Below are 27425 nucleotides of genomic sequence, written 5' to 3'. Positions count from 1 at the left end.
GGGAAGTATTATAGTAGTAATATTCTTGTACATAGGGGCAGTATTATAGTATATTCTTGTACATAGGGGGCAGTATTATAGTAGTTATATTCCTGTACATAGGGGAAGTATTATAGTAGTAATATTCTTGTACATAGGGGCAGTATTATAGTATATTCTTGTACATAGGGGGCAGTATTATAGCCGTTCAGTTCTTGTACATAGGGGCAGTATTATAGTAATTATAGCCATAGACAGGACAAAAAGGCTTTATTTTTGAATAAGAAAAATCTACATTAAGTGCAAAAAAAGCAGAAGATACAGAATGTGATTTTTTTTGTTCTTTCTGAAGATTGCCAATTCTCAAGATGCAGGCGGTGGGGAGATTACACCAGTGCTTTTAAAATTAATTTCCACTGTCATTAGATGAACCATGTGGTTTGGCAGAAGTCCATATGGAGTGCAAATATAGACAAGCAGTTTCCTGACGTGTTGGATCTGCGGGTTCACGATCTTCCTTGTAACAACTATGAGGCCGGGCAGTGCGGGAAGCCTTACAGTACCTCTGGATAGGATGGCTGCCGTATATAGGTGTTGTCCGTAATAACCATGAACCGTCTGGCTGACAGGCGCGTCGTGGGGCAGAACGCCTGCAGCTTACAATACGCGCACCAGGCTGTGTATTGTGCACTCAATCCTTAGTCGACTTTGCTTCACTTTCACCCCCCCAACAACAATAAAAAAAAAATCATGTAGGGGACAGAGGAATGGAAAGAAAGAGGGCGAGAGCCGATAATGCACTCGAGAATAACCCCTTCAGTGCCACTGAAGGTTCCAGTTTTGGGCACTTATTGAAAAATCACTTTAAGTGACCTTCTTTGTATACAAATTGCAGAAAGAAAAAAAAAAAAAGGAAATCTAAAGCAATAATAAAAAAGGAAGGAAAAAAAATACAGGTTCAGACAAGCACATAAATCTTCTCTCAAAATAACAATAAAAATATTCTGTCCCATCCTGTGGGGGAGTTTGGAATGAAGGTACATGCCATGTACATTTCCCCATGAGGTCTACCTGACAGACATTCACCATTTCCTTAATTCTGCACCTAAATGCAAGCCCCCTCCCTCCGCCCTTTTATTCCCCGCCACCCTGGGCAGTGATGCAGAGATCCAGGAGCAAAATGAGGGAGTCACATCTGCTGTCCAAAACCGTTCTTTAAAACTGGAACAGAGAGAAAGAAAAGGCAATAGTTAGGGAGGAACAAGAACACAATATACAGACAGCTCAGGGGACAACGGTACTTTTAAGGTAATATGTCTAATTGCTGCAGACCTGCAGTCACCACTAGGGGGAGCTCCAGAGCTTACTGCATACAGAGCGCACTGTATGCCGTAGGCTCCCTCTAGTGGTGGCTGCAGGCAGTCAGCAGTTTTAATGTCTTGCCTCTGCAGTGGATTTGGAGCTTTATACTAGATGAATACCTTCAACCGCTTAGCACCAAATGGCATAACTGTATGTCAGTGCCGGGGTGAACTTATGCGAAGGGGGAAAATCACCTACCCCACACAATATATGCTGGCTACATTACATAAAAAATTAAAATAAACAATTTGCTATCACTATGTCCGTAAAAATCCAATCTATTAAAATATTTAACTAACCCAGACGAAAAGCACAGTCTAGAGAATTTTTTTTTTTAAAAAAGGTCCATTTGCCATAGAAAAACCAATGCCGAACACAGCTCCAAAGAAATTACTGTACTTAGAAAGTGGCGACACAAACCAAAATTTATTTTTATTACTTTTCTGGAGAATAAGTTTAAGTATTATTTTTTACCATACATTAAATGCCCTAAAAATCAAAGTTAGTTTTATTTTTATTTTTTTCCTACCATTTCATCTCACTTGGAATTTTTTTTTTTTTCAATATATTAAATGGTAAAATGAATTGGTGTCAAAACGACAACACAACCCGTAAAAAAAGGGTCTCATGTGGCCATGTCAGTGGAAAAATTAAAAGAAAAAAAAAAAAAAAGTTATGGCTCCTGGAAGATTGAGAGAAAAACATCACAGTTCGATATCCTTATGGAAAACTGCAGCACACTGTCAGGATTGGGCTCAGTTTGCCTTCTTGAGTCGCTGTCATGTGACCGCTCGCATGCGATTTAGATACTCGCCTTCAATATTTCCTGCATTTCTCAATGTTTTATTGAGAGAAGCGTATGACAAACTAATCAGTATGTGTTCGGAAATATATAAATTGCATATGAGCCGAAACCTGATGATCGTGTGAACAGAAAAACAGAGCCGAATCCTGACAGCGAGCATATTGCGCAGTCTGGCACCTGCAGAATTGCAGGTTTTGCCTGGAAAACCCCTTTAAAGGTAAAGAACTGGGTGACCAATATAGGCATCATATTCTCCATTCTGGATGGTCCCAAGTAGAGAAAATGGTTTATCCAAGTCCCATTAAAGGGGCAGACAGACGCCGCTCACTTCTGCATTGCAAACGAGTCGTGAAATAACATCCTGACCTGATAAGACACATATATGTTCTGCAGGTATCGTCCACGTGTCTTGACCGGTAACGTTATCAGCATGGTTCACTTTTTATATACAAAAGTGACTACATATGCAAGACCACCTCAACCGAACACAGCCCCCCCACCCCCTTATTTCTGGGGTCTCAGCGGCCAACCAGATCTGGCTGTAAATTACAGTAGAAGGATCCATCCTGGCGCATTGTGCGGCGGGCGTCCTTACATTTTTTAGGAACTCCTCGGCTACGATACGGGCTCTAGCGTTGACTGACAGCTTCATTTCACTGATCTCCTTGTCGATCTCCTCCATAAAATGAATCACAAAGTCCACCAGCTTGTGTTTGTACATTTGCTCCGTGTGGAAGTTTGTGATCAGGAAGCTGATGTCGTAGCCCTGGGAACCAAAAAAAAAAAAACCAAGATAAAGAACAGCTCTTTACACACAGAGCGGAGCGGGGGGTCGTTATAGGTTCCTGCTAAAGGGAACGTCAATTAGTCCCACGCATCAGGCGGCGACTAAGGATCGGCAGGAGTGGCACCGACGACGGTGGAAAATCTCACACGTGAGCGGCAGCGATGCACAGCATCCAGGAACATGAGCTGCACCGGACTTAAAGGGGTACTCCGGCCATAATGTGTTATCTATCTAAAGGATGAAGAATAACCATTAGATCAGTATATTGCATCCATAGATCCAGCAGCTCTGCCACACAGGGAGAACCAGGGATCATCGGGTGCAGCTCCCTTTATTCACTACACGGCGCTCAGAACTGTATCTAAGCTGCTTCTCAGCTGTCAGACAGCCGAACACCCGACCTGTTAACAGGTCTCTGCCGTGGTCAGTAATTGTTTGCAGGCATCATATGTCCAGACTATAGGAGAAGTCCCAATTTCTGTACGTCCTATGGGGGGAATCACTGGCTGCAGCTGTGACGTGTCGTGCCAGCAATCCGGACGAGAGAAGTTTTTTTTTTTCTCTCGACAATGATGTGCTGGGCATAGACCATGTCTGTAAAGGAGACCTGTTCCAGAAAACCCCGATGCCAACAAAAAGGAAATGTGGTATTCTATGGCGCCCATTCACATGCTCGGTCTAAGGGATCATCCGTGAAACTGTGCCCGAGCACGGACCTGAATGCATGGACTGTCTGTGGGTCTCCCATATATGCCTATGAATCTGTATAGTTCAGGTTGGGAGACTGCGGACAGTCCGTGCATTCAGGACCATGCTCAAGCAGAGTTTCACGGACGTCTGCATGTCGGTCTCATCGCTGATATGACTAGTAGGACGTACAAAAGTCCTGCGTGACCGATCACGAGACCCCGCTACGATCCGGCCAATTATCACTCACCTCTACTGGCTTTCTGCGCAGGATAAAGAAATTTTCCGCTCTCATCATCATGAAGCGCATGAATTTGTGACATAAAATCTTTTCAATTTCATCGGCCTAAAAAAGAAAGAGGAAACTATTCTTTATTATTGATATTTTCTGGTTTAACGAGCAAGAAAGGTCCAAGAATAAGCCCATCAGTCTCTCCCCAACCATGCTGGGAGCTGTAGTTGAAGAGTCGCAGGCTGGAGACGACTGCTCCGGACCACTGACCTGTTTGACTGCGATGCTGACACGAACGGAGTTAATGGATCCCTCGATCAAAACTTTCTCCTTCTCGTTCCTGCTGATGACCACCGGCTGTAAGAGCAGCTCTTTACTACTCCTGCAAAAGAATACAGAGAGACGGTCAGAAAACGCACGGAGGAAGTGCGCTGCTGGCGTAATGGCTGCCGCCTGTCAGTCTCTTCCTGCAGAGCAGCGCTCAGCTACAAAAGTGCAGGGGTACTGAATACACCTGGACGGCCGTGCGCTGTCGTGACTGGAAAGACTGAAGTGCATTCACCCTCATCCTGTAGGGCTTCCCTCAATCTAGGGCAGGGATGTCAAACTCAAAACACAGAGGACCAAAATGAAAAACTTAGACAAAGTCACGTGCCAACCAGCATGCATAGAGAACAACGGGCCCCCGCGCACAGTCTCCCTCCATAGAGAACAACGGGCCCCCGCGCACAGTCTCCCTCCATAGAGAACAACGGGCCCCCGCGCACAGTCTCCCTCCATAGAGAACAACGGGCCCCCGCGCACAGTCTCCCTCCATAGAGAACAACGGGCCCCCGCGCACAGTCTCCCTCCATACAGAATAAAGGGCCCCCACATGGTCCTCTATACAGAATAATGGACCCCACAGAGGTGGTGATTCTGGTGCCGCGGGCCAAATATAACAACCCTGTGGCCAGATTTAACCCACGGGCCAGAGTTTGACATGTATCATCTAGGGGTAATTGTGCTCTAAGACACTTCCCCTTTAAAAATCTCCGAAGGTTCCGTATTCCGAAAAAGGCTTCACGTCCCCGTTTCCGTGGCAACAAGCTGTCATCTGTTCCGAGAACATTTGGGTTCTTTTCTTTTCAGAAACAAATCTGGAGGAGGAGCAGCAGTAATTTATTACATGGCAATTACCGTCATTAATGGACACGTCCTGCCAGGTACCTTGTAGGCGGTGTTCACAAGCGGTTGTGGTGTATTTTTTGTGGCCAGAATTGCAGTAAATCCGCAGCATTTTTGAAAATCACAGAAGAGAGTTTTATTTATATAATCAAAAATGGGTTAAATTAGCAGCTTTACTCCGACACAAATTGGCCTAATAAGCTCTCATTAGGATGCTTGTTTGTAATGACTGGGGATCAACTTATTAAAAAGCCCATATAAGTGTCCCTAAACCTACTGCAATGTCTTTGGAGATGTCTTATCTACTAACAACAAAAAGATCAGGCATATTAAAAATCCAGCATGCCTGATCCTTCTCAGTCCCATGTCATGGGAGGGTCGGGGCGCCCCCAGACACATGATGCAGTCAGTCAGTCCCAGCAGTAATCGCTAGGTGTGGGTGACTACACTCTTATGGGTAAGGACCTTAACGCTAACCGATCTGTCCGAAGCAGTGAGCCTACATGCTTATGGTTTCCAGGCAGCAAAAACTAAAAAAAAAAAAACAAGACAATGGACACAAGACAATGGACACAAGGGCAGACGTTACTATAGGTGGATCCGGCCGGTGTTGCGGTTTCTTACCTTACTTCCACTTCGGGTTTGTTATGTCTTTCCACCACCTGCGAGGAGAAGTTCTCCAGACACATCGCCGCCTGTAAGGTGGCGCGGACCGTGTTGAGGTACGGGCGAAGTGTGGCAGACTGGAAAGAGAAGAAACATCATGAGTAGTGTTGAGCATTCCGATACTGAAATATCGGGTATCGGCCGATATTCGCGGTATCGGAATTCCGATACTTAATTCCGATACTTTTACAATATCGAATACCGGAATCGGAAGTTCCCATAATGCCTGCGCTCTGCAGTGTCTCTGAAGGATGACAAGCTGGGTGGCAGCGCTCAGCTGAGATCCAGCCTGTCATCAGAATGCCATCCCAGCGTGGGAGAATTCTCCTGATTGTTTAAAAGCCAGCGCGCGGTAAAAAGCCGCCGGCTTTTAAACAATCACACAGCCCCATACTGCTTCCCTGCAGCCTCCCACCCCGATCCTCCGCTCCCCTCGCCACCTCCCATCCCGATCGTAAGTTAGGACCGGGCGGGGAGCGCAGCACCAAGGAGCGGGGAGCGAAGGACCCGGGCGGGGAAGCCGGCAGTGAAAAGACTTCACCGACGGCTTTCCCGTTCTGTGCTGCGCTTTCCCGCCGGTTATTTCAAATGAACAGCTGAGGTATCAGGTGATGCTGATCAGCTGTTCATTTGAAGTAGCTGTGGTGCCCTCAGAGGGTTCATGTGAGTTCATGCTTGACTGCATTGCATGAACTCACATGAACTTTCCCACGGCCGCACAGGTCAGCCTCACCTCCCAGACCATCAGACCGGTCATGATTAGTGTGTGTGCGCGTGTGTGTGCGATGTCTGCGTGTGTGTGCGGGTGTGTGGGGTGTCTGTACGGTGTCTGCGGGTCTGTGCGATGTTTGTGGGTGTGTGCGGTGTCTGTGCGATGTGTGCGGTGTCTGTGCGATGTCTGCGAGGGTGTGCGCGGTGTCTGCGATGTGTGCGGGTGTGTGCGTGCAGGCAGACATAGGCCGATGTGACACTACTACTCCCATCGGCCTATGTCTGTCCCCCGTCCACTCGTGCCAGCAGGATCAGCTCGATGGGAGCAGTAGTTCCCATCAGCCTGATCCTGCTATTTAAATTGCCCTACTGTGTCCCCAATAAATTTTAAATACATGTCATTGGTGGCCAGTGGTTACCTACAATAAATTAGTTCATACATTACCTGTCCCTGCCGATCGCCACCTAAAATAAAGTAAAAAATAAAAAACTACACCTATACTCACCTAGACACCTAATTCCCCGAAGCCATCGATCTCCTGTAATAAAATATAAAATAATAAACCACAACCTTATCCTTACCCCTCCGTAGTAGTCCACGAGTGTCCCACGATGATCTCCAGTTTAGAGCAGCTACATAGAATGTGACCGCTCTGAACCGCTGCCGCCGCTAGAATGACGGGGCTGTAAGGGTTCGCCGGAGTTCAGGCAGCACTGCTCCGGTTAGCTCCTTTACGGCCCTGCTGTATCGTGAGAAATTCCCACGGTACAGCACTGCCATAAAGGAGGTCTCCGGAGCTGCGCTGACTGAATGCACTCCGGTGACCTCAGTCAGGGGCTCACGCTGCCGGGAATGGACGTGTTCCCGGCAGTGTGAGCTTACAGCAGCCATGACAGCTGTCACCATCTCCAGATGTGACAGCTGTGCATGGGAGATCAGCGCAGGAACGTGGACAGGTAACTATTATTTTTAGTAAACTAAGAATTAAATAAAATGGTGTGTTCTATTTCAAATAAATTATTTTTTTCTGGGTGTAGTGTGTTTTTTCTTTTCAACACTTTGTAGGTTAGTAATGGGGGTGTCTTATAGACGCCCATCATTACTAACCTGGGCTTCATGGCAGCTGGCGCTGACATGAACCCCACCACTATTACCCCCTGCCACCGCACCAGGGCAGCGTGGAAGAGCGAGGCTAAGTGCCAGAATTGGCGCATCCTATGGATGCGCCATTTCTGGGGCGGCTGACGGCTGGTGTTTCTAGCCTGGGAGGGGGCCATTATTCATGGCACCCTTCCTGGGCTATTAATATCAGCCCCCAGCTGTCTGCCTAGCCTTTGCTAGCTATTAAAATAGGGGGGACCCCACGTCATTTTTTTTGGGGGGGTCCCCCATTTTAATAGCTATTAAAGGCTAGGTATTCAGCTGGGGGCTGATATTAGTAGCCTGGGAAGCTCCGTGGGTTTTACCCCCTTCTCAGGCTTCAAACATCTGCCCCAGCCGTCTGCTTAACCTCCGCTAGAGCCTAAAATTATGGGGGATCCCACGCCATTTTTTTTTTTTTAAATAAATCCTTTATTTTAACACTAAATGACATTTGAGGAGTTAATAAAGATGCAGTCCCTAAATTATTATTTATTTTTTAATTAATTTTTCCCAAAACTTTTGACGTGGGCTTCGCCATATTTTTGTATGCCAGCTAGGTACAGCATCCAGCTTCTATGAACGCGCCATTTTCCGGGGCGGCTGCGGACTGCAATTTTCAGCGGGGGGGGGGGGCAGAAAGCTTGGGTCTCCCTGCACTGCAGATTCCATCCCCCAGCTGCCTAGTTGTACCTGGCTGGACACAAAAATAGGGAGAAGCTCCACGTTTTTTTTTTTTTTTTAATTATTTCATGAAATTCATGGAATAATTAAGAAAAAAAGGGCTTCCCTTTATTGTTGTGTCCAACCAGGTACAAATAGGCAGCTGGTGGTTGGGGGCAGCCCGTTCCTGCCTGCTGTACCTGACTGGACACAAATATAGGGCGAAGCCCCACATAATTTTTTTTTAATTATTTCATGAATTTCCTGAAATAATTAAAAAAAAATTGACGTGGGGCTTCACACTATATTTGTGTCCAGCCAGGTACAGCAGGCAGGAACGGGCTGCCCCCAACCACCAGCTGCCTATTTGTACCTAGCCGGACACAACAATATAGGGAAGCCCTTTTTTTCTTAATTATTCCATGAATTTCATGAAATAATTTAAAAAAAAAATACGTGGGGCTTCGCCCTATTTTTGTGTCCAGCCAGGTACAACTAGGCAGCTGGGGGCTGGAATCTGCAGCGCAGGGAGGCCCAAGCTTTCTGGGCACCCCCCCCCGCTGCAAATTACAGTCCGCAGCCGCCCCAGAAAATGGCGCGTTCATAGAAGCGCCATCTTCTGGCGCTGTACCCAACTCATCCAGGGCCCTGGTGCGGTGGCTCACTGGGTAATAAAGGGGTTAAGGCCAGCTTGGCATTATCAGCTGGCCCTAAGCCCGAAATTCATGGGGTCACGCCAATATTAGACATGACCGCCATGAATTTCTAGTAAAGTATTTAAAAAAACACAACACCCAGAATAAAGTCCTTTAATTGAAATAAACACACAATTCTTTATTGTTCTAAATTAAACCATACTTACCATCACGCCCATTCCAGCTGAAGCCAACGATCTCCTGCAATAAAAGAAAAATAATAAAGCAACCTCATCCTTACCTTTCCATGGTTCCCAGGACAGCTTCAGCTCTGCTACATCGAGATGACAGGCTGCACCGCAGCAGAACGCTGCCATTCAGCCTGTCATCCCGCAGACACTGAGAAGCGCAGGCTTGCTTGCACTCCTCAGTGTCTGGCTGTGACGGCATAAAGATGAGCCGAGGTCATGTCCAATGAACTCAGCTCACCTCATGCACGTCACTGACAGCGTGGGAAAATTCTCCTGCACTCAGCGCTTCAGCGTGAGAATTTTCCCACGCTGTCAGTGACGTGCATGAGGTGAGCTGAGTTCATTGGACATGACCTCACCTCATGTATGTCACTGACAGCGTGGGAGAATTCTCACGCTGAAGCGCTGAGTGCAGGAGAATTTTCCCACGCTGTCAGTGACGTGCATGAGGTGAGCTGAGTTCATTGGACATGACCTCACCTCATGCACGTCACTGACAGCGTGGGAAAATTCTCCTGCACTCAGCGCTTCAGCGTGAGAATTTTCCCACGCTGTCAGTGACGTGCATGAGGTGAGCTGAGTTCATTGGACATGACCTCGGCTCATCTTTATGCCGTCATAGCCAGACACTGAGGAGCGCAAGCAAGCCTGCGCTTCTCAGTGTCTGCGGGATGACAGGCTGGATGGCAGCGTTCTGCAGGTCCAGCCTGTCATCTCGATGTAGCAGAGCTGGAGCCGTCGTGGGAACCATGGAAAGGTAAGGATGAGGTTGCTTTATTATTTTTCTTTTATTGCAGGAGATCGTTGGCTTCAGCTGGAATGGGCATGACTAAGTATGGTTTAATTTAGAACAATAAAGAATTGTGTGTTTATTTCAATTAAAGGACATTATTCTGGGTGTTTGTGTTTTTCTTTAACTTTGACTATGGGGTTAGTAATGGGGGTGTCTTATAGACGCCTCTCCATTACTAACCTGGGCTTGATGTCAGCTGGCATTATAAGCTGACATCAACCCCAGCCCTATTACCCCACTGCCACTGCTACAGGGCAGTGGGAAGAGCGAGGCTAAGTGCCAGAATTGGCGCATCCTATGGATGCGCCATTTCTGGGGCGGCTGACGGCTGGTGTTTCTGGCCTGGGAGGGGGCCAATATTCATGGCACCCTTCCTGGGCTATTAAAATCAGCCCCCAGGTGTCTGCCTAGCCTTTGCTAGCTATTAAATTAGGGGGGAACCCACGTTATTTTTTTGGGGGGTTCCCCCATTTTAATAGCTAGTAAAGGCTAGGTATTCAGCTGGGGGCTGATATTAGTAGCCTGGGAAGCTCCGTGGGTATTACCCCCTTCCCAGGCTTCAAACATCTGCCCCAGCTGTCTGCTTAACCTCCGCTAGAGCCTAAAATTAAGGGGAACCCCACGCCAATTTTTTTTTAAATAAATCCTTTATTTTAACACTAAATGACAAGTACAGTAATCAACACTGTCACTGTACTTCATATATATGTGACTGACATGTTTCTATCTATCTAATCTGTGTGTGATGCTCTATTCTTTCTGTTATAAATTGTCGGGTACAGATGCTGAATTGCCGGCCGGCTTTTTTAAAGAGACGGTGCACGAAAACACTAATATTTTTTTAAATAAATCCTTTACACTAAATGACAAGTACAGTAAGCAACACTGTCACTGTACTTCATATATATGTGACTGACATGTTTCTATCTATCTAATCTATGTGTGAAGCTCTATTCTTTCTGTTGTAAATTGTCGGGTACCGGTGAATGCCGCTGATGAATTGCCGGCTTTTCATGTCATTCTACATTATTCTTAGTTGTTTTACTTCATGTAGAATTAACCTACAAGGAAAGAAAGGGTTTATTTTCATTCCGATATTTGTGTCCCATTTACTTGCATTGGGTTCCGGTATCGGAATCGGCGATATCCAATAATTTTTGGGTATCGGCCCGATCCAATCCGATACGATATTTCCTGATATCGGAAGGTATCGCTCAACACTAATCATGAGTCTTTAGTAGCCACATCTGCTGAGATGGTAGTCCCCCCGAAAAGGAAGTGGCGAGGTCATTAAATAACCTCAGATTTCTCCCTCTGCACAATGATAAAGACGTGATGCCATCCTGAGGATCTCGGCTTTTCACACAAAGTAATAGGATAGGAGTATTATCTTCTGTGATGATGGGAGTTACCCTACACGTCCCCGGCACACGCCCTGCCAGGAATCTCTCACGTCAACAGATCCATTAACTTTTGGCAGGAAAATGAGGCACAATCAGAGCTGGTTACTTATTAGCGACTCACTTCCATATTGACACTTACTGGGCTGCTTGCTGCAGTTTTGATAAAAATCACTGGTTTCATTGCTGCAGATCTCTGAATGTTGAGTTCTGTATAACCCAGCCCACACCAGTGATTGGCTGATTTCTGCCTATGCACAGTGTAGAATCAGGTGGGTGTGTGTGTGTGTGTGTGTGTGTGTGTGTGTGTGTGTGTGTGTGTGTGTGTGTGTGTGTGTATGTGTGTGTGTGTGTGTGTGTGGGACTACCTAGCAGCAGGATTTACTAATCCTCTAGTAATCAAATCTGTTTTATCAGCAGGAGATAATCAAAACTACAGCAAGCAGCCTAGTAAGTTACTCATCGCTGGAATCAGGGTCTCGGTCTGTACATTATGTTGCTCTCAAGTAGTAAAAACCTGGTGACAGTTTCCTATGGGGCTAAGCACTTATTGGGAAGTGGTTGCTAACTACCTGCCTGCAACGACTTCTCCTGGCTCACGTGCCACTCCGGAAAGCAATTCTCCTGCCTCCTGTGACGTCATGTTACCCGGCTGTCAGAAGACACTGCGCTGTCGACGTGACACCACAGGAGGCAGGAGAATTCTCCATCTTGACATTGTTCTTCTACTTAGTGAGGCCCCCTGGTCCCAGGAGTCAGGTGACCTCAGTGCCCACCAAAAATGTGGGTTGTTCTCTACAGATATCTATTGCACGTTCTCACTACTTTATTCAGCCCGGCTCCAGGGGTGGTCAATGCAGACCCTAAAATGTAAAGCATTACTTCCACAACCAAACGGTCATTTGTTGCAAAACTACAACTCCCAGCATGTTCTAACAGACGGCTGTTGTGAGTTGTTCCAAAATCCACTCCGTATTCAAACTGGGAACCAATGGAAGTCAGAAGTCGAGTTCCCCAACCAAACTACAACTCTCAGCATGCAGCCCATGGCGGCAGGAGCATGCTGGAAGTAGTAGTTTTGCAACAGCTGGAAAAATCACAAGTTGGAGAATATTTCCCCCTAGTATTTTGCTTATGATAATCAGATGGAGCCCAAACCGCCAGTTTATAAAGTGCGGGAGCGTTATAAGCCGCTGGGATCAGTCACATCGCTGAGACATGGAAGGAAAAAGTAGAAATCCCACTGGAAAACTGGATAAAATAGCTGATAACAGAGAACAATAGCTTGCATTCAGCTGCCTACCATACAGAGGAGAAGAAATGTCTATCCTGAGGTTTATCGCTCCTGTAATACTTCCCTGCAGAGATCATTATAAGGCGGCACAAAGCCGCATCTTCCCAGAAAAAACAGCGCCCGGTGCTCCTGCCGAGCCGCGACGTGACCGCACTTCTATTTCTGGAGCGCGATTATTCCAGCTGGAATGAGATTTATTTTCTTTCATTTTAATCCCACGTGTTACAAAATGTGAAAAAAAAAAAAAAAAAAGATGCCGACAGATTGAGCCGCGGCCTGGCTGGTAAGGAGAAGTTGAGCGCTGCTCTCAGACAACCCAGCAAGGAGCAGCAGCGAGAGAGAAAGAGAGCAGAAGTCAGAATGCTGCTCTTGATGTGACTGGAGCACCAGAAGTGATGCAGGATTAAAGAAGCTAAAAGCTAGAAAAACCTAAACCACAACTCCTCACTGCACGGGGCGAACACAACCGTACAGAACGGCTGGGGGGGATGGAGCGAGCGCGGCGGAGGGCGACACAGGAATTCAGAAACCAACCCCACGTGCGATGACAAAGATAAACTTCCTAAATTTTGCTCCTGGGTATGTGACAAGTCCAGACACAGCAGGAATACCATCCGCTGCAAACCCACAGACAACTCCCCGAGAACACGGAGCCGGAGCCCAGCGTGCCTTCAAGAGAACTGGGGAGCCCTCTATTCTCCTTTAATTTTTTTTTGGTGCTGCCGCACATAAGCAACAGCCCTGTAAAAGAATATTCCCAACTTGCAAAATGATCACTTCATGACCAGAACCCCACCAACAGTGAAAATAAAAGAGCTAATTTATCACTGTGTCCAAGCTTTCCCTCCAGAGCAGCGCTCCTGGTTACCTGGCTGTGCAGGGGCTGCAGATGGCTGGAGCACATAGTAGGGAAGCTAGCACCCCTTTAATTTCAGGATTGTATGGGGGTCCTATAGATAGGATTGTCACATATCAATAAAATAGAAGATGGGACTACCATCCCTTGAAATCGAACCTTGTACACTAATCTGATGCCTTTAAGGATTACAACTCATGATCTGACCGATTGGAGACACAAATGAGAAAGCTGCGGCATCAATAATGCATGGCATATCAGTCCAGTTGGTATATCGCCAGGATGGGTAAGAGTCCAACTTATAGGTTTGCCCCCTGTTCTGAGAGTGAACGAGCCATCGAGCCAAATCAGAGCTGCATCTCCTTCATAGCGGTGTCCCGACCACCCCCTTCCTGTACAGGTGAACAACAGCACAGCCCAAATCAAGTGAAGGGACCAGCTGCAGTTTCCGGCAAGGCCAGAGAAAGGCGCTGCGGTGCTACATCCCCTTAGTTCCCAGGAGTCAGAATCCTCCCATAGCTTCAATATACCATCTCTTTATAAGATCAGTAAACCCTTTCAAAGATAATTTCACATTTTTGCTGCAAGTACAAGAGATATTTCACTGCAGGAAGAACTATGGAAACCTTTATGCAACTTTCCTGCCATTCTTAGGCTATGCGCTTGCTGTCAGTGAATAGAAGCATCTTGTTTGCATCCAGTAAGTTGTCTGGACATCAGATTTTTTTTTTAGTGCTAATAATGTATCTAATGTCTCAAACAAACCAAACAGGCCCTGTCCTGACCTGGATACTTTGTTGCGATGTGCAGGGCACTGTCTACACTTGCAGCAACTTCCAGCTGTGGGAAACATTGGGTCTGGACCAGATTTCACCCTCTGGATGCAAACAAGAGCGAGATCTGCCCTCAGACTCATTGAGATAATAGATGAAGGGTCAATTGGCCCCGAAAGGGAATAACCTCTACTATCAACACAAAAAGTTTTATGACCTCAAAACTACAATTCCTTGCCCTACATCACCAGAGGATTGCGCCATCTATCTGCCACACTTGCTCTGTGCAGAAGTCATTAGTGATGTTTTCGCAGACTGGGGGCAAAATCCAGCCACAACAAATGACACGTCAGGCGTAAGACTATCTGTAGGATAATTTACTGATCGCTGGGGTCCGACTGCTGCTGCAGAAAGGGGTCTGCGGAGCCCAGTGTTGTATGGAGTGCAGATGCACATGCTGGACGTTCATTGGGTACGAGCATGCCGGAGAAAGCAGAGAACAACGCCCAGACTCCCAGTGATCAAAGAAAAAAAGCTTTACTCACCCTCCCCGGGTCCAGCTCTAAGTCTCCACCACTGAACTCATGTCAACAGTGCTGCTGCCAATCAGTGAGCCCATGAGCTCAGCCCAAGTTGCGGCAAGCGCTGTAGCCAATCAGTAAGCCCATGAGCTCAGCCCGAGTTGCGGCAAGCGCTGTAGCCAATCAGTAAGCCCATGAGCTCAGCCCGAGTTGCGGCAAGCGCTGTAGCCAATCAGTAAGCCCATGAGCTCAGCCCGAGTTGCGGCAAGCGCTGTAGCCAATCAGTAAGCCCATGAGCTCAGCCCGAGTTGCGGCAAGCGCTGTAGCCAATCAGTAAGCCCATGAGCTCAGCCCGAGTTGCGGCAAGCGCTGTAGCCAATCAGTAAGCCCATGAGCTCAGCCCGAGTTGCGGCAAGCGCTGTAGCCAATCAGTAAGCCCATGAGCTCAGCCCGAGTTGCGGCAAGCGCTGTAGCCAATCAGTAAGCCCATGAGCTCAGCCCGAGTTGCGGCAAGCGCTGTAGCCAATCAGTAAGCCCATGAGCTCAGCCCGAGTTGCGGCAAGCGCTGTAGCCAATCAGTAAGCCCATGAGCTCAGCCAGAGTTGCAGCAAGCGCTGTAGCCAATCAGTAAGCCCATGAGCTCAGCCCGAGTTGCCGCAAGCGCTGCAGCCAATCAGTAAGCCCATGAGCTCTGCCCGAGTTGCCGTAAGCACTGCAGCCAATCAGTAAGCCCATGAGCTCTGCCCAAGTTGTCGTAAGAGCTGCAGCAAATCAGTAAGCTCAAGCGGCTGAGCATGGTCATTACTAATGTGCCCCCAGATACTCCACCACCGGACAGCTCTCGGGACCCAATAATCTATAGGAAAGCCCTGCGGCGGATGGTGAGACCCCTCCTGCACTGATGGCTATGGGGGTGCACAGAATCGCACGGTGTGACCGGCACCATTATGACCAGTGAATCTGGGGCGGAGGATTCCGGCGGCCGCACAGACTTCCTGGCCGCAGACGCCTCCTAGTCTTGTGCAATGCTGGGTGAACACCTGCAGAGGACGCTGCCCCCTCCCCGTCCATAGAGATAACACAGAGCAGGATCCGGCGCGGACCTGTGCACATTCCCGGGCGGCCTCCGCCCTCCACCGGTTGCTTCACCCTCCCCAGAGCCGCTCCCGCTCCCTGACAGGGGCTGAGCCGTGACCGCTCGTCCCTCCACCTCCCCGCCATGTAACACCCGTCCACCTATCCCGCCAGGTGACCTCCCGGGGAACCTCCCTGACTCACTCACCATCGCTCCGGTATCTCCCGATAGCGGAAGTGACAGCTCTGCACCTGCGCAGTCGGTCGCTTCCCCCCTCTCAGAGAGACAGTCAGCCGTCCGGCCAAACCATTTTTAAAACAGGGGGCGTAAGGACGAGACACTGATTTCACGTTACACAAACCTACACAAACACCCCACTAACCGTGAGCACAAATCACCCTGTCCGTATTACATATTATTCTCTCATATTCTAAAAGAGTTTCTATGATCGGTTTCTGAATGACAGATAAATATCAGACGGCACCACCCTCTGGAGAGAGAATGGTTGCGTCTTTTAAGCTTCTCACCATATTAGGGCATATGGAATGCATGAAGATGAAACCATCATGAACAAATGGGGGTGATCATTTTCCCAAAGAGAAAAAAAAAATACCACTTTTTATTATTTAACTGTAGATTTACATATGGTTGTATAGGAATTGCTTAATTAAATACACGTTATAGATGTCATATTACAGAATTTGTATTTTTAAATGACTGTTGCATAAGAGTTTAATCAGACTCCCCCCTTAGCTACTATGGACCAGTCTTACTCCAAGCCCGCCCCCGCTGAGGTGTTGGTAGACTGTACCATTTTTTTCTCTCACACTAAGGCGTGATATTACACATTAATAGTGATAGTTCCTGCTCTGAGAATCAGGGTTCAATGTAATTCGTTCTTGTAGATATAATTTACATTGAGCGAGGGAGTCATTTCCTCAGTTGGGGGCTTTTGTTTGTATAGACCCCCCCTATGGCGCCAGTAAATGGTGTCTTCCACGGCCCCGGTTATTGAGAGGACTGGCACACGGGCCTCGGACAGCTCTGCGCTGCCACCTGCCGGCTCCGGGCGTTCAGAGGCGGAGAGAGACCGAGGAGACGGCGGGGGGCGGCACTGGGGAGCAGCAGTGATGGCGGCGTAGTGCAGGCCGGGCCGCGGGGTGCACTGTATGAATGTAAGTAGACGGCATTGTGCTGGCGGCCACGGACCGAGCCGGGCACCGACATGTGCAGTAATACGCGTCCTGCTATGGGGGTTTATCAACTGGATCAGCAACCTGGCGTCTGTTACGGTCAGCAGCGCTGCAGCTAATCACTCAGCTCAGTGATTGGCTGTAGCGTTACAGATAGGGAGCAGAGTTGGACCTGGGGAGGGGGAGTAAGTCCCATTTTCTATCTATCTATATATAATATTTTTTTAATAAATTGCAGTTGGTGATGGAGTTTTTCTAAACCCCTTTAAGGCAGCACTTTTATTTTTCTTTTTAAGATCCATTTACAAATCCTAAAACGTTCCTGTCCAGGAAAGATTCCAGATGGTTTTAGTTTTTTTTCTTTTGGATGGTTTAAGAAAAAATGCAGACTGACCCGTCCCCGTCCCCCCCTTTTTTTTTTTTTTTGCACATTAAAGGGGTGTTCCCCTTTTAAGAAGAGTAGTCCTGGTCCAGCGCCGACGACTCTCCACCATTGCTCTAGTCTCTATTGGATGCATCAATGATTGCACGATTACAACGCACTTCACCGCTGCTGCCAATCACTGAGACCATAGCAGCGATGGGGAGCCGGCACTGCACCTGGGGGCGAACACTTTTTTTCTTTAAAGAGTAACTTTTTTTTATTATTATTGATCCGTCTCCGCAAAGTTATGAACATATGTATATTTATTTGCCCCTGATTTTTGCTTTGTCTCTTCCCAGACTGTTTTACCTGCTGAGTTCATGCACTTAGAGCAGCTGATTTGCAAATATCCGGCCTCTTGTGTGATCTCCTCTGCTCCCATCAGACAGGGAGAGGGGGTGTAAATCGTGTCTGAGCCTGAGGGAGCGGAGGAGATCACACAGGAGGCCGGATATTTGCAAATCAGCTGCTCTAAGTGCATGAACTCAGCAGGTAAAACAGCAATGTCACAGCGGAGGCTGGGGGAAGGGATGTAGAAAAAAAAAAAAAGTCGTGGAGAGACCCGAACTCGGCGGAGTCCGAGACGTGTGATAACGGCCGCCGCGGGCAGTTGGAATTGCAGCCGTGTTTGGTCTAAACTGGAGACAACTGTAACAAACTGTCAGCAGTGTGCAGGATGTAGACGACTCTTCATTCACTGACAGCAAGCAGTGATCTTGAATACTACAAGCTTGCCGCCCTCTTTATTTTGGTGATTGATGGCAGAGGTCATTGTGCATTCTGGGACGTGGGTACTGCCAGTCTGTGGCCTCATTATACATTTTTTTTTTATCCCTTTAGTTCGCCAGTTGCCATCATGAGCGAGTTAAAAGATTGCCCACTGCAGTTCCACGAGTTTAAGTCGGTGGACCACGTGAAGTTGTGCCCCCGGTACACGGCCGTGCTCTCCCGGTCGGAAGACGATGGGATCGGCATCGAGGAGCTGGACACGCTGCAGCTGGAGCTAGAAACCCTGCTGTCCTCAGCCAGCCGCCGGCTACGGGTGTTAGAGGCAGAGACGCAGGTAAGGAGTAAAGCTGGCCGGGCACCTGCGATCTGGGGGAGGAGTGCGGACACTTGCGATCTGGGGGGGGTGGTGGAGTGCGGACAATTAGGCACCTGCGATCTAGGGGGGGGGGAGTGTGGACAGGCGGGCACCTGCGATCTGGGGGGGGGGGGGGGAGTGTGGACAGGCGGGCACCTGCGATCTAGGGGGGGGGGGGGAGTGCATACAGGCGGGCACCTGCGATCTGGGGGGGGGGGGGGAGTGCGGACAGGCGGGCACCTGCGATCTGGGGGGGGGGGTGCGGACAGGCGGGCACCTGCGATCTGGGGGGTGGCGGGGGGAGTGCGGACGGGCGAGCACCTGCGATCTGGGTGGGGGGGTAGTGCGGACGGGCGAGCACCTGCGATCTGGGGGGTGGGGGGGTAGTGCGGACGGGCGAGCACCTGCGATCTGGGGGGTGGCGGGGGGAGTGCGGACGGGCGAGCACCTGCGATCTGGGTGGGGGGGGAGTGCGGACAGGCGGGCACCTGCGATCTGGGAGGGAGGGGAGTGCGGACAGGCGGGCACCTGCGATCTGGGAGGGAGGGGAGTGCGGACAGGCGGGCACCTGCGATCTGGGGGGGCGGGGGGAGTGCGAACAGGCGGGCACCTGCGATCTGGGGGGGCGGGGGGAGTACGGACGGGCGAGCACCTGCGATCTGGGTGGGGGGGGGGGGGTGCGGACAGACGGGCACCTGCGATCTGGGAGGGGGGGGGAGTGCGGACAGGCGGGCACCTGCGATCTGGGTGGGTGGGGGGGGGGGGGGGGAGTGCGGACAGACGGGCACCTGCGATCTGGGAGGGGGGGGAGTGCGGACAGGCGGGCACCTGCGATCTGGGCGGGCGGGGGGAGTGAGAACAGGCGGGCACCTGCGATCTGGGGGGGCGGGGGGAGTGCGGACAGGCGAGCACCTGCGATCTTGGGGGGGGGGGGGCGGGGGAGTGCGGACGGGCGAGCACCTGCGATCTGGGGGGGCGGGGGGAGTGCGGACGGGCGAGCACCTGCGATCTGGGGGGGCGGGGGGAGTGCGGACGGGCGAGCACCTGCGATCTGGGGGGGCGGGGGGAGTGCGTACGGGCGAGCACCTGCGATCTGGGGGGGCGGGGGGAGTGCGTACGGGCGAGCACCTGCGATCTGGGGGGGCGGGGGGAGTGCGGACAGGCGGGCACCTGTGATCTGGGGAGGGTGGGGGAGTGCGGACAGGTGGACCCTTGCGATCGGGGTGGGGTGGGGGGGGAGTGCGGACAGGCGGGCACCTGTGATCTGGGGAGGGTGGGGGAGTGCGGACAGGTGGACCCTTGCGATCGGGGTGGGGTGGGGGGGGAGTGCGGACAGGCGGGCACCTGTGATCTGGGGAGGGTGGGGGAGTGCGGACAGGTGGACCCTTGCTATCGGGGGGGGGGGGGGAGTGCGGACAGGCGGGCACCTGTGATCTGGGGAGGGTGGGGGAGTGCGGACAGGTGGACCCTTGCGATCGGGGGGGGGGGGGGGGAGTGCGGACAGGCGGGCACCTGTGATCTGGGGAGGGTGGGGGAGTGCGGACAGGTGGACCCTTGCGATCTGGGGATGAATGGGATATTGGGGAGGCCGGGCACCTGCGGTCTGGGGGGGAATGGGATATTGGGGCGGCCGGGCACCTGCGGTCTGGGGGCGTCGGTCCGTTGCTCCTTCACATGTCGACTATCTGTCTGCTGAGCATTCATCTATTTTGTTTTTTACTTGAAGGCATGGACTTGGGGCTAAATGATTTTTGCATTTGTGTTTCTTTCCAAATTTTGCATCGTTTGCTCTTTGTTTCCTGCACATTCAACTCATTCTCTTAGCTGTGAGGAGCTCAGAAAAAGACAGATAAGTCACAAACTCTTCCCTTTCAGACAGTCAGTGAGCTCACTGACAGATTCTTAGTTAACTCATTCTGCAGCCAGCAATAGACAGTGCAAAACAGAGGCTACAGAAGGCAGATGGTGCAACATTTTTAATGAAACCCAAGTGCAAAAATGTTCTTTATTAAACACCAAATTACAGGTATTTAAGTAGGAAGAAAAAATTGTCCCTTTTTTAAAGAGGACCTCGTGCTGCCCAAATTGGAGGCTGACAGGTTCCCTTTAACCATCCAAAGGGCTCCATTCCTCTATTGCAGGCTAATAGTATTCTTCTAGCCCCTGTGCGTGGGGCCGGCACAATCACTGATCACTTTCCTTACAATTCTTGTTTTTCTTTCTTCTAGAAATATTCGGTAACTCTGCTTTATCTGCTCTCGCTGTGTATGGACGGGGCACACGGTCGCCGTCGTCTGACTTCTTCTCGTTTCCCACCAGATCCTCACAGACTGGCAGGATAAGAAAGGAGACCGTAGGTTTCTGAAGCTCGGAAAGGAGCTTGAACCCGGCACACCTGTAAAACACAAACCCAAAAAGCCAAAGCTGGAAGGTAAAGGGAGTCATGCCTCCTCCGGAACCGGCCCGGGAAGACCCAAATCCCGAAGCTTACAGACAAAAATCCAGGAGTACGAGTTCACAGACGATCCAGTGGACGTTCCCAGAATACCCAAAAACGATGCCCCGAACAGGTAGTGAAAAATCATGCTTGAGATCCCTGAATTTTCTGTCTTTGGCATTATTTTCATGAATCAGGAGGACCAGGATGAACAGGGGCATAGGTCTCACTTTCTCGTGTTGCGTTTCAGATTTTGGGCGTCTGTTGAACCGTATTGTGCAGACATCACCGCAGAAGAGATCAAGGTCCTGGAGGATCTGCTGAAGATGCCCGAGGACGAGGCCGACTACTACAAAGTATGATCACAGCTGCACGCTCCTCCGACATTGTCATACAGCTCGGTCGACACCTCCTCGTTGCTAGAACTTGTAGTAATACTGCCCCCAACATCAATAATGTCGGGTGTCGGACCCCCACCAATCTGATACTGATGACCTATTGTAAGGCTAGATCATTGGTAGATGCCCGAACATACCCCATATACAGGATAATATAATGTAGACCACCCCGACCCTGCAGACCCCTCATTTAAACACACCCTAGACTTGTGTTAAAGGGGTATTCCCATCTCCAAGATCCTATCCCAATATGTAGTAGGTGTAATAAGAATAATATTAACCAATACCTCCAGTTAGAAATGTAGTATAGTTCTTCTGATTCGCTATTTCGCTTTCCCCCATGTGCAGGGCATTGCAGTAGCTTAGGTATCCATGGTTACAACCGTATACTAAGAGTTAGTGGTCGTAACCATGGATACCTGAGCTACTGCAATGCCCTGCACATGGGGTAAGAGACATAGCGAATCAGAAGAACTATACTACAATGTCACTTACTGCAATGAATGCACATGGGGTATCTTAGTTATCCATGGTTATGACTTACTAACCCTTACCCTATACTTGTAACCATGGTTACCTGAGCTACTGCAATGCCCTGCACATGGGATAAGAGACATAGCGAATCAGAAGAACTATACTACATTTCTATTTGAAAGTGTTTGCTAATAGTATTATTACACCTACTGTATATTGGAATAGGATCTTGGAGATGGGAATACCCCTTTTAAATATATAGATATTACTGTAGGACTAGCACAAGTCTGGGGTCTGTATGAATGAGGGGTCTCTGTTATATACACACACTGCAATCTCATGATGAGACCATTCAGGTGCCATGGCAGCTGTAGGCCTCCTGATGGCGCCATACTTGGTACGTTGTACATTATTGCAGAAATTGATGCCATTTGTGATGCATGGAAGGCGGCAGGTGTACTTGCTGCTGCACTCGGTGATCTCTGAGTGAGGCCAGGACCGTTGTGGAGGCTGAACCAATTGGCTGAAATTAATTCTGCTCAATATTAACATAATATAAAAATAATTATTAATAATTGTATGACTTAATATTAAGCAGAATTAAGCATTCTGCCACCCCCCCCAATATACAATGTGACCCACCACAGAGCCTCCCTGCATACAGTGTGACCCTCCCTGTATACAGTGTGAGCCCCCGCGCAGCCTCCCTGTATACAGTGTGAGCCTCCCTGCATACAGTGTGAGCCCCCGCGCAGCCTCCCTGCATACAGTGTGAGCCCCCGCGCAGCCTCCCTGCATACAGTGTGAGCCCCCGCGCAGCCTCCCTGCATACAGTGTGAGCCTCCCTGCATACAGTGTGAGCCTCCCTGCATACAGTGTGAGCCTCCCTGTATACAGTGTGAGCCCCCGCGCAGCCTCCCTGTATACAGTGTGAGCCCCCGCGCAGCCTCCCTGTATACAGTGTGAGCCCCCGCGCAGCCTCCCTGTATACAGTGTGAGCCCCCGCGCAGCCTCCCTGTATACAGTGTGAGCCCCCGCGCAGCCTCCCTGTATACTGCACTGGCTCTGCGCTGCCATTCTGTATGGTCAGCAGTGCTCCTTGCCGGGATATGTGCACAGCCATCTGTGGTGCACATATAATGAGGGTCATCTGGCGACTGGAGCCCCGGGCGGTAGCCCAGATTGCCCTCATTATAATCCGCCTATGCGTGGGATGCAATGCGGCCACAACACCGCGGGTCCCTGCCTCACTGTCCTGTTCACTATAGCAGCTGGTATCATTGGTAGACCTGGTTTTGGGGAATAGAAGGTTAAATGAAGCGTTCTGCGTTGACCAGCGTCATGTCGGACCCTTCTTTCAGATTCCACCTCTCGGGAAGCATTACTCCCAGCGCTGGGCTCAGGAGGACTTGCAGGAGGAACAGAAAGATGGAGCCCGGGTCTCCATGGCTGGAGACAAAAAGAAAGGACCTCTAGGACCCCTAACAGAGCTGGACTCCAAAGGTAGTAGTCCCCTGATCTGATGAGCCAGCGCCATCCTCCGAGACGGCATTTCTTCTCCTGTCGGCCACTTCTGGTCTGAACGCCTCTTCCTTTTATTACTTGGTGCAGAAAATAATGCGGTAGCTGCAAAAAAGCTAACATTGTCACAGGGTCACCCATACTATCTCCTACTGGTAATCAATGCAGTTTCTGCTCTGCCCTCTCTCTACATGCAATACCACATTTCCCCTGTAGTGGGTGCTGCAGGTAAATGGACACCTGGCTGCATAGTCCAACACTAAAATCAGCCATGTACTGGGGGTCTAAGGAGATAACTTGGTAACCCCTTCCAAACACATGATGTGCAGGATCTAAGCCTGCTCCGGACAACTCGCCATGCAGAAAACAGAAGTTTTGGCTTTCTTATTCAGTTATGTCTATGGCTGTTGAGGGGGATACAAAAAAATCACCCGGTCATGAAGGGGTGAATAAACTACTCTATATTCCCAACATTGCATGTGTCTCCCCCTAGTGGTCACATCATGTAAGCTGTATGTCCTTGCTACTTCCAGATGTGGACTCCATGCTAAAAAAGTCAGAATCCCAGCACGACCAGCCCGAGGACGGCTGCCCGTTCGGGCACCTGACGCAGCGCCTCCTGCAGGCTCTCGTGGAGGTAATTGACTTTTTATCCTTTTATTTAGTTACTAGAGATCTAGGACAGAAACTGGCACATTTTAAGGTGGGCAACTCGTCAGCTGATTGGGTTGACGGCTGTATCTCCCACCTGAATAAAGGGTCCAGCAGGTCGTCCCCGGCCCCAACACTTATATGGCTGCCTGGTCCCCCCCCTTAATAGTGGGTTCAGGGGTCACTGATAGTGTGTGGTCACCGTTACGTTGCGGCATCGCATGATGGTTAGATGTCTGATTTATATCTTATTACTGTATGTCTGGGCCGCAGGAAAACATTATTTCCCCCATTGAAGACTCCCCAATTCCTGAGATATCCGGGAAGGAATCGGGAACAGACGGAGCCAGCACGTCTCCCAGAAGTCAGATGAAGCCGTTCAGGTATGTGCCGCCGGCCTCTGTTTGGGGCCGTGTACTAATTCATTGTAGTGAATGGTCCCGGGTAATGTTTCTTTCAGTGCCCCCCACACAAAGTCCTTAGAGGTCCGAATTAAGGAAGAGCTGATAGCGCATGGTCTGCTGGAGTCGGAGGATCGGCCGGCGGAGGACTCTGAAGACGAGGTCCTGGCCGAGCTCCGCAAGAGACAGGCCGAGCTGAAGGCTCTCAGCGCTCACAACCGGGCCAAGAAACAAGAACTGCTCAGGTGATGGATTCAGAAGTCTGTTAGTCCAGCACTTCATGGTCCCGTGCCGGATTAGCAAACATGTACAAGTCCTCTAGACGATGGTTTCCTGCTCAGAGGGGATAAGTGTATGTGTCTGTCCGACATTTAAAGTCAACCTGTCATCTGATTTATGCAGCATGAATCGCAGTCGGGCGGCATTACTGCAGCCGTGTATGGTTGATTCTGAATCGCTGCAGCATTTTCCTTTTGAAAAAGCCGGCCGGGGACTATGTATCTCGGATGACTAGTCCATGAGGCGGGTCCCTAGCAGCTTTTTCCCCGCCCACATCCTTTTGACTGACAGGTCTTTCCCTACGTGTGCACAGTCACTGGCTTTTCACAGTATATTGGGCTGCGGTGAAACCTGATGGATCGGGGGAGACGGGCCAGTGATATGACTACTAGGGAAGTAAAAGGGGCTGTCTACTAAAGGTAGAATGGGGACACAATCTAGACTACAGGAGGAATGCTATGACTATTGGGGGATTCTGTGTACTAGAGAGGTAAGAGGGTCTGTCCATTGTGACTTGTGGGGGGCATATTTTGCTACTTCTATTATGGGGGCACTATTGTGATGTGGGATTGAGGGACATGCTGTGATTAATTGGGGGCTGCAGCTGATATGACTTTTAGAGAATGGCTGTCCATATTTTATGCTGGGGAGGTACATAGTATAAGGAGATTATTTTAAAGGGGCCCTGCTGTGACTGAAGTGAGGGGAGAATGGGGGGGCAACGTCTGTTACTCGGCTGTGAGTTGTCAACGGAGTCTCACTATCTCTGCACCTTACATGAACCGCCATAATCCTAATCCCATTATTTCTCTCTTCAGATTAGCAAAAGAAGAGATGAACAAACAGGAGCTCCGGCACAGGGTACGCATGGCCGACAACGAGGTTATGGACGCTTTCCGAAAAATCATGGCCGCACGGCAGAAAAAAAGGACTCCGACTAAAAAGGAGAAGGACCAGGCATGGAAGGCTCTGAAGGAACGGGAAAGCATATTAAAGCTGCTGGACGGGTGACCGGGAACCAGCAGAGGACGCTGCGTGTACTTGAAGGATCGGACGCTCCGCCAGTGCGGACGTGTAACTGTTTGTCACTACTTTTTTTTCAGAAGGAGGAACTTTCTACAAGTGTTTTGTTGTATTTTTGTGTTATTTTATTGTGCTCATGTTCGTTTGTTCTTTTTTTTTTAATGTTAATAATGACCCGCGTGTGAGTATTTTCAAAGAATATTGATAAAATAAAATGATTTATGGCTGATAATGGTTTTGTCTGACGGATGCACGGTCCACTTTAAAGCACCTGAACTTTTAGGTCCATAAAAATAATAATAATTAGTGGTCTAAGGCTATGTGCACACATTCAGTATTTGCAGCAGAAAAATCACTTTTTTGAGAAAAATTTACTTTTGGCAGCTCTGAAGGTCCACGGATCGTGCTGAGAAGCGATTGACAATGTGACGGTACCGTTCGGTCTCCGTACAGTTTGCATCTTGTTGGCATTTACACTGGAACGTGTGCTGCCCGCAGTGATTATATCTTGCGATGGTCGGTGCACACTGTGTCTGTGCCCAGTGTCAGGCGCATGTACAAGGCTACGTGGCCACAGTCGGGATGTCCCGACATTCATCCTACATTAAGACCCTTTTTTACACGTTCCCGTCTGAGTCGTCCTCGTATTATACGGTGTATTTCCCCCAGATCCAGCATATAGAGGTCAGTCATAAAGGGGTTGTCCACTATTTATAGGTCGTCAATATAAGATCGGTGAGAGTCTGATATCCCTATCAGTAATCTGTTACCTCCGGTGACTGCTGATCAGATCCTATAGAAGAGAATAGGAGCTGATCTGCTGCGGCCGTTGTACAGAAATGTGCTGCACCAGCTTCATATACAGCCTGTTACAGCTGATCGTAGACTCGTCCACATCCGGGTGCCGACGGCTGATCGTAGACTCGTCCACATCCGGGTGCCGACGGCTGATCGTAGACTCGTCCACATCCGGGTGCCGACGGCTGATCGTAAGACTCGTCCACATCCGGGTGCCGACGGCTGATCGTAAGACTCGTCCACATCCGGGTGCCGACGGCTGATCGTAGACTCGTCCACATCCGGGTGCCGACGGCTGATCGTAGACTCGTCCACATCCGGGTGCCGACGGCTGATCGTAGACTCGTCCACATCCGGGTGCCGACGGCTGATCGTAGACTCGTCCACATCCGGGTGCCGACGGCTGATCGTAAGACTCGGCCACATCCGGGTGCCGACGGCTGATCGTAAGACTCGGCCACATCCGGGTGCCGACGGCTGATCGTAAGACTCGGCCACATCCGGGTGCCGACGGCTGATCGTAGACTCGTCCACATCCGGGTGCCGACGGCTGATCGTAGACTCGTCCACATCCGGGTGCCGACGGCTGATCGTAGACTCGTCCACATCCGGGTGCCGACGGCTGATCGTAGACTCGGCCACATCCGGGTGCCGACGGCTGATCGTAGACTCGGCCACATCCGGGTGCCGACGGCTGATCGTAGACTCGGCCACATCCGGGTGCCGACGGCTGATCGTAGACTCGGCCACATCCGGGTGCCGACGGCTGATCGTAGACTCGGCCACATCCGGGTGCCGACGGCTGATCGTAGACTCGGCCACATCCGGGTGCCGACGGCTGATCGTAGACTCGGCCACATCCGGGTGCCGACGGCTGATCGTAGACTCGGCCACATCCGGGTGCCGACGGCTGATCGTAAGACTCGGCCACATCCGGGTGCCGA

General features: G+C 50.0%; 2 protein-coding genes across 3 annotated transcripts; one reads left to right on the top strand and one right to left on the bottom strand.

Moving 5' to 3' along the window:
• Nucleotides 1-232: 232 nt before the first annotated feature.
• ARPC4 (actin related protein 2/3 complex subunit 4) lies at nt 233-16131 on the bottom strand. Its single transcript, XM_073644816.1, has 6 exons — nt 16006-16131; nt 5644-5762; nt 4123-4234; nt 3871-3966; nt 2742-2912; nt 233-1200 (listed from the first exon to the last, which is right to left on the bottom strand). The coding sequence occupies exons 1-6, from the start codon at nt 16006-16008 to the stop codon at nt 1195-1197; spliced, it is 507 nt and encodes a 168-aa protein (XP_073500917.1). The 5' UTR covers nt 16009-16131; the 3' UTR covers nt 233-1194.
• A 469-nt stretch (nt 16132-16600) lies between these two features.
• Nucleotides 16601-25915, top strand: TADA3 (transcriptional adaptor 3). 2 transcript variants are annotated; one of them, XM_073644809.1, is made up of 9 exons: nt 16601-16973; nt 18256-18478; nt 20819-21069; nt 21187-21292; nt 23170-23314; nt 23863-23966; nt 24254-24363; nt 24441-24626; nt 25479-25915. In XM_073644809.1, exons 2-9 carry the CDS (start codon nt 18272-18274, stop codon nt 25669-25671), a joined length of 1302 nt encoding a protein of 433 aa, XP_073500910.1. In that variant the 5' UTR covers nt 16601-16973; nt 18256-18271; the 3' UTR covers nt 25672-25915. The 2 variants fall into 2 exon arrangements, with proteins under 2 accessions (XP_073500910.1, XP_073500911.1); XM_073644810.1 differs by having other exon boundaries at nt 16602-16973; nt 23170-23311.
• The last annotated feature ends 1510 nt before the right edge of the window (nt 25916-27425 follow it).

The sequence above is a fragment of the Phyllobates terribilis genome, unplaced genomic scaffold (genome assembly GCF_046119375.1).
Source record: "Phyllobates terribilis strain yellow unplaced genomic scaffold, ASM4611937v1 Scaffold_8__6_contigs__length_399053987, whole genome shotgun sequence".
In the NCBI taxonomy this organism is placed as follows: domain Eukaryota; kingdom Metazoa; phylum Chordata; class Amphibia; order Anura; family Dendrobatidae; genus Phyllobates; species Phyllobates terribilis.
The sequence above is the reverse complement of the archived record's forward strand: the minus strand, read 5'-3'. Positions and strand labels throughout refer to the sequence as shown.

What these genes read in the sequence shown, in the direction of transcription:
- ARPC4 (XM_073644816.1), bottom strand. An exon ending in AAACCCGAAGTGGAAGTAAG is followed by an intron (nt 4,235 to 5,643) that starts GTAAGAAACCGC and finishes ATTCTTTTGCAG; the next exon opens with GAGTAGTAAAGAGCTGCTCT. An exon ending in TCAGCATCGCAGTCAAACAG is followed by an intron (nt 3,967 to 4,122) that starts GTCAGTGGTCCG and finishes TTTCTTTTTTAG; the next exon opens with GCCGATGAAATTGAAAAGAT.
- TADA3 (XM_073644809.1), top strand. Translation starts at nt 18,272, where the DNA reads ATGAGCGAGTTAAAAGATTGCCCACTGCAGTTCCACGAGTTTAAGTCG. An exon ending in ACGAGGCCGACTACTACAAA is followed by an intron (nt 21,293 to 23,169) that starts GTATGATCACAG and finishes CCCTTCTTTCAG; the next exon opens with ATTCCACCTCTCGGGAAGCA. An exon ending in AGAGCTGGACTCCAAAGGTA is followed by an intron (nt 23,315 to 23,862) that starts GTAGTCCCCTGA and finishes TGCTACTTCCAG; the next exon opens with ATGTGGACTCCATGCTAAAA.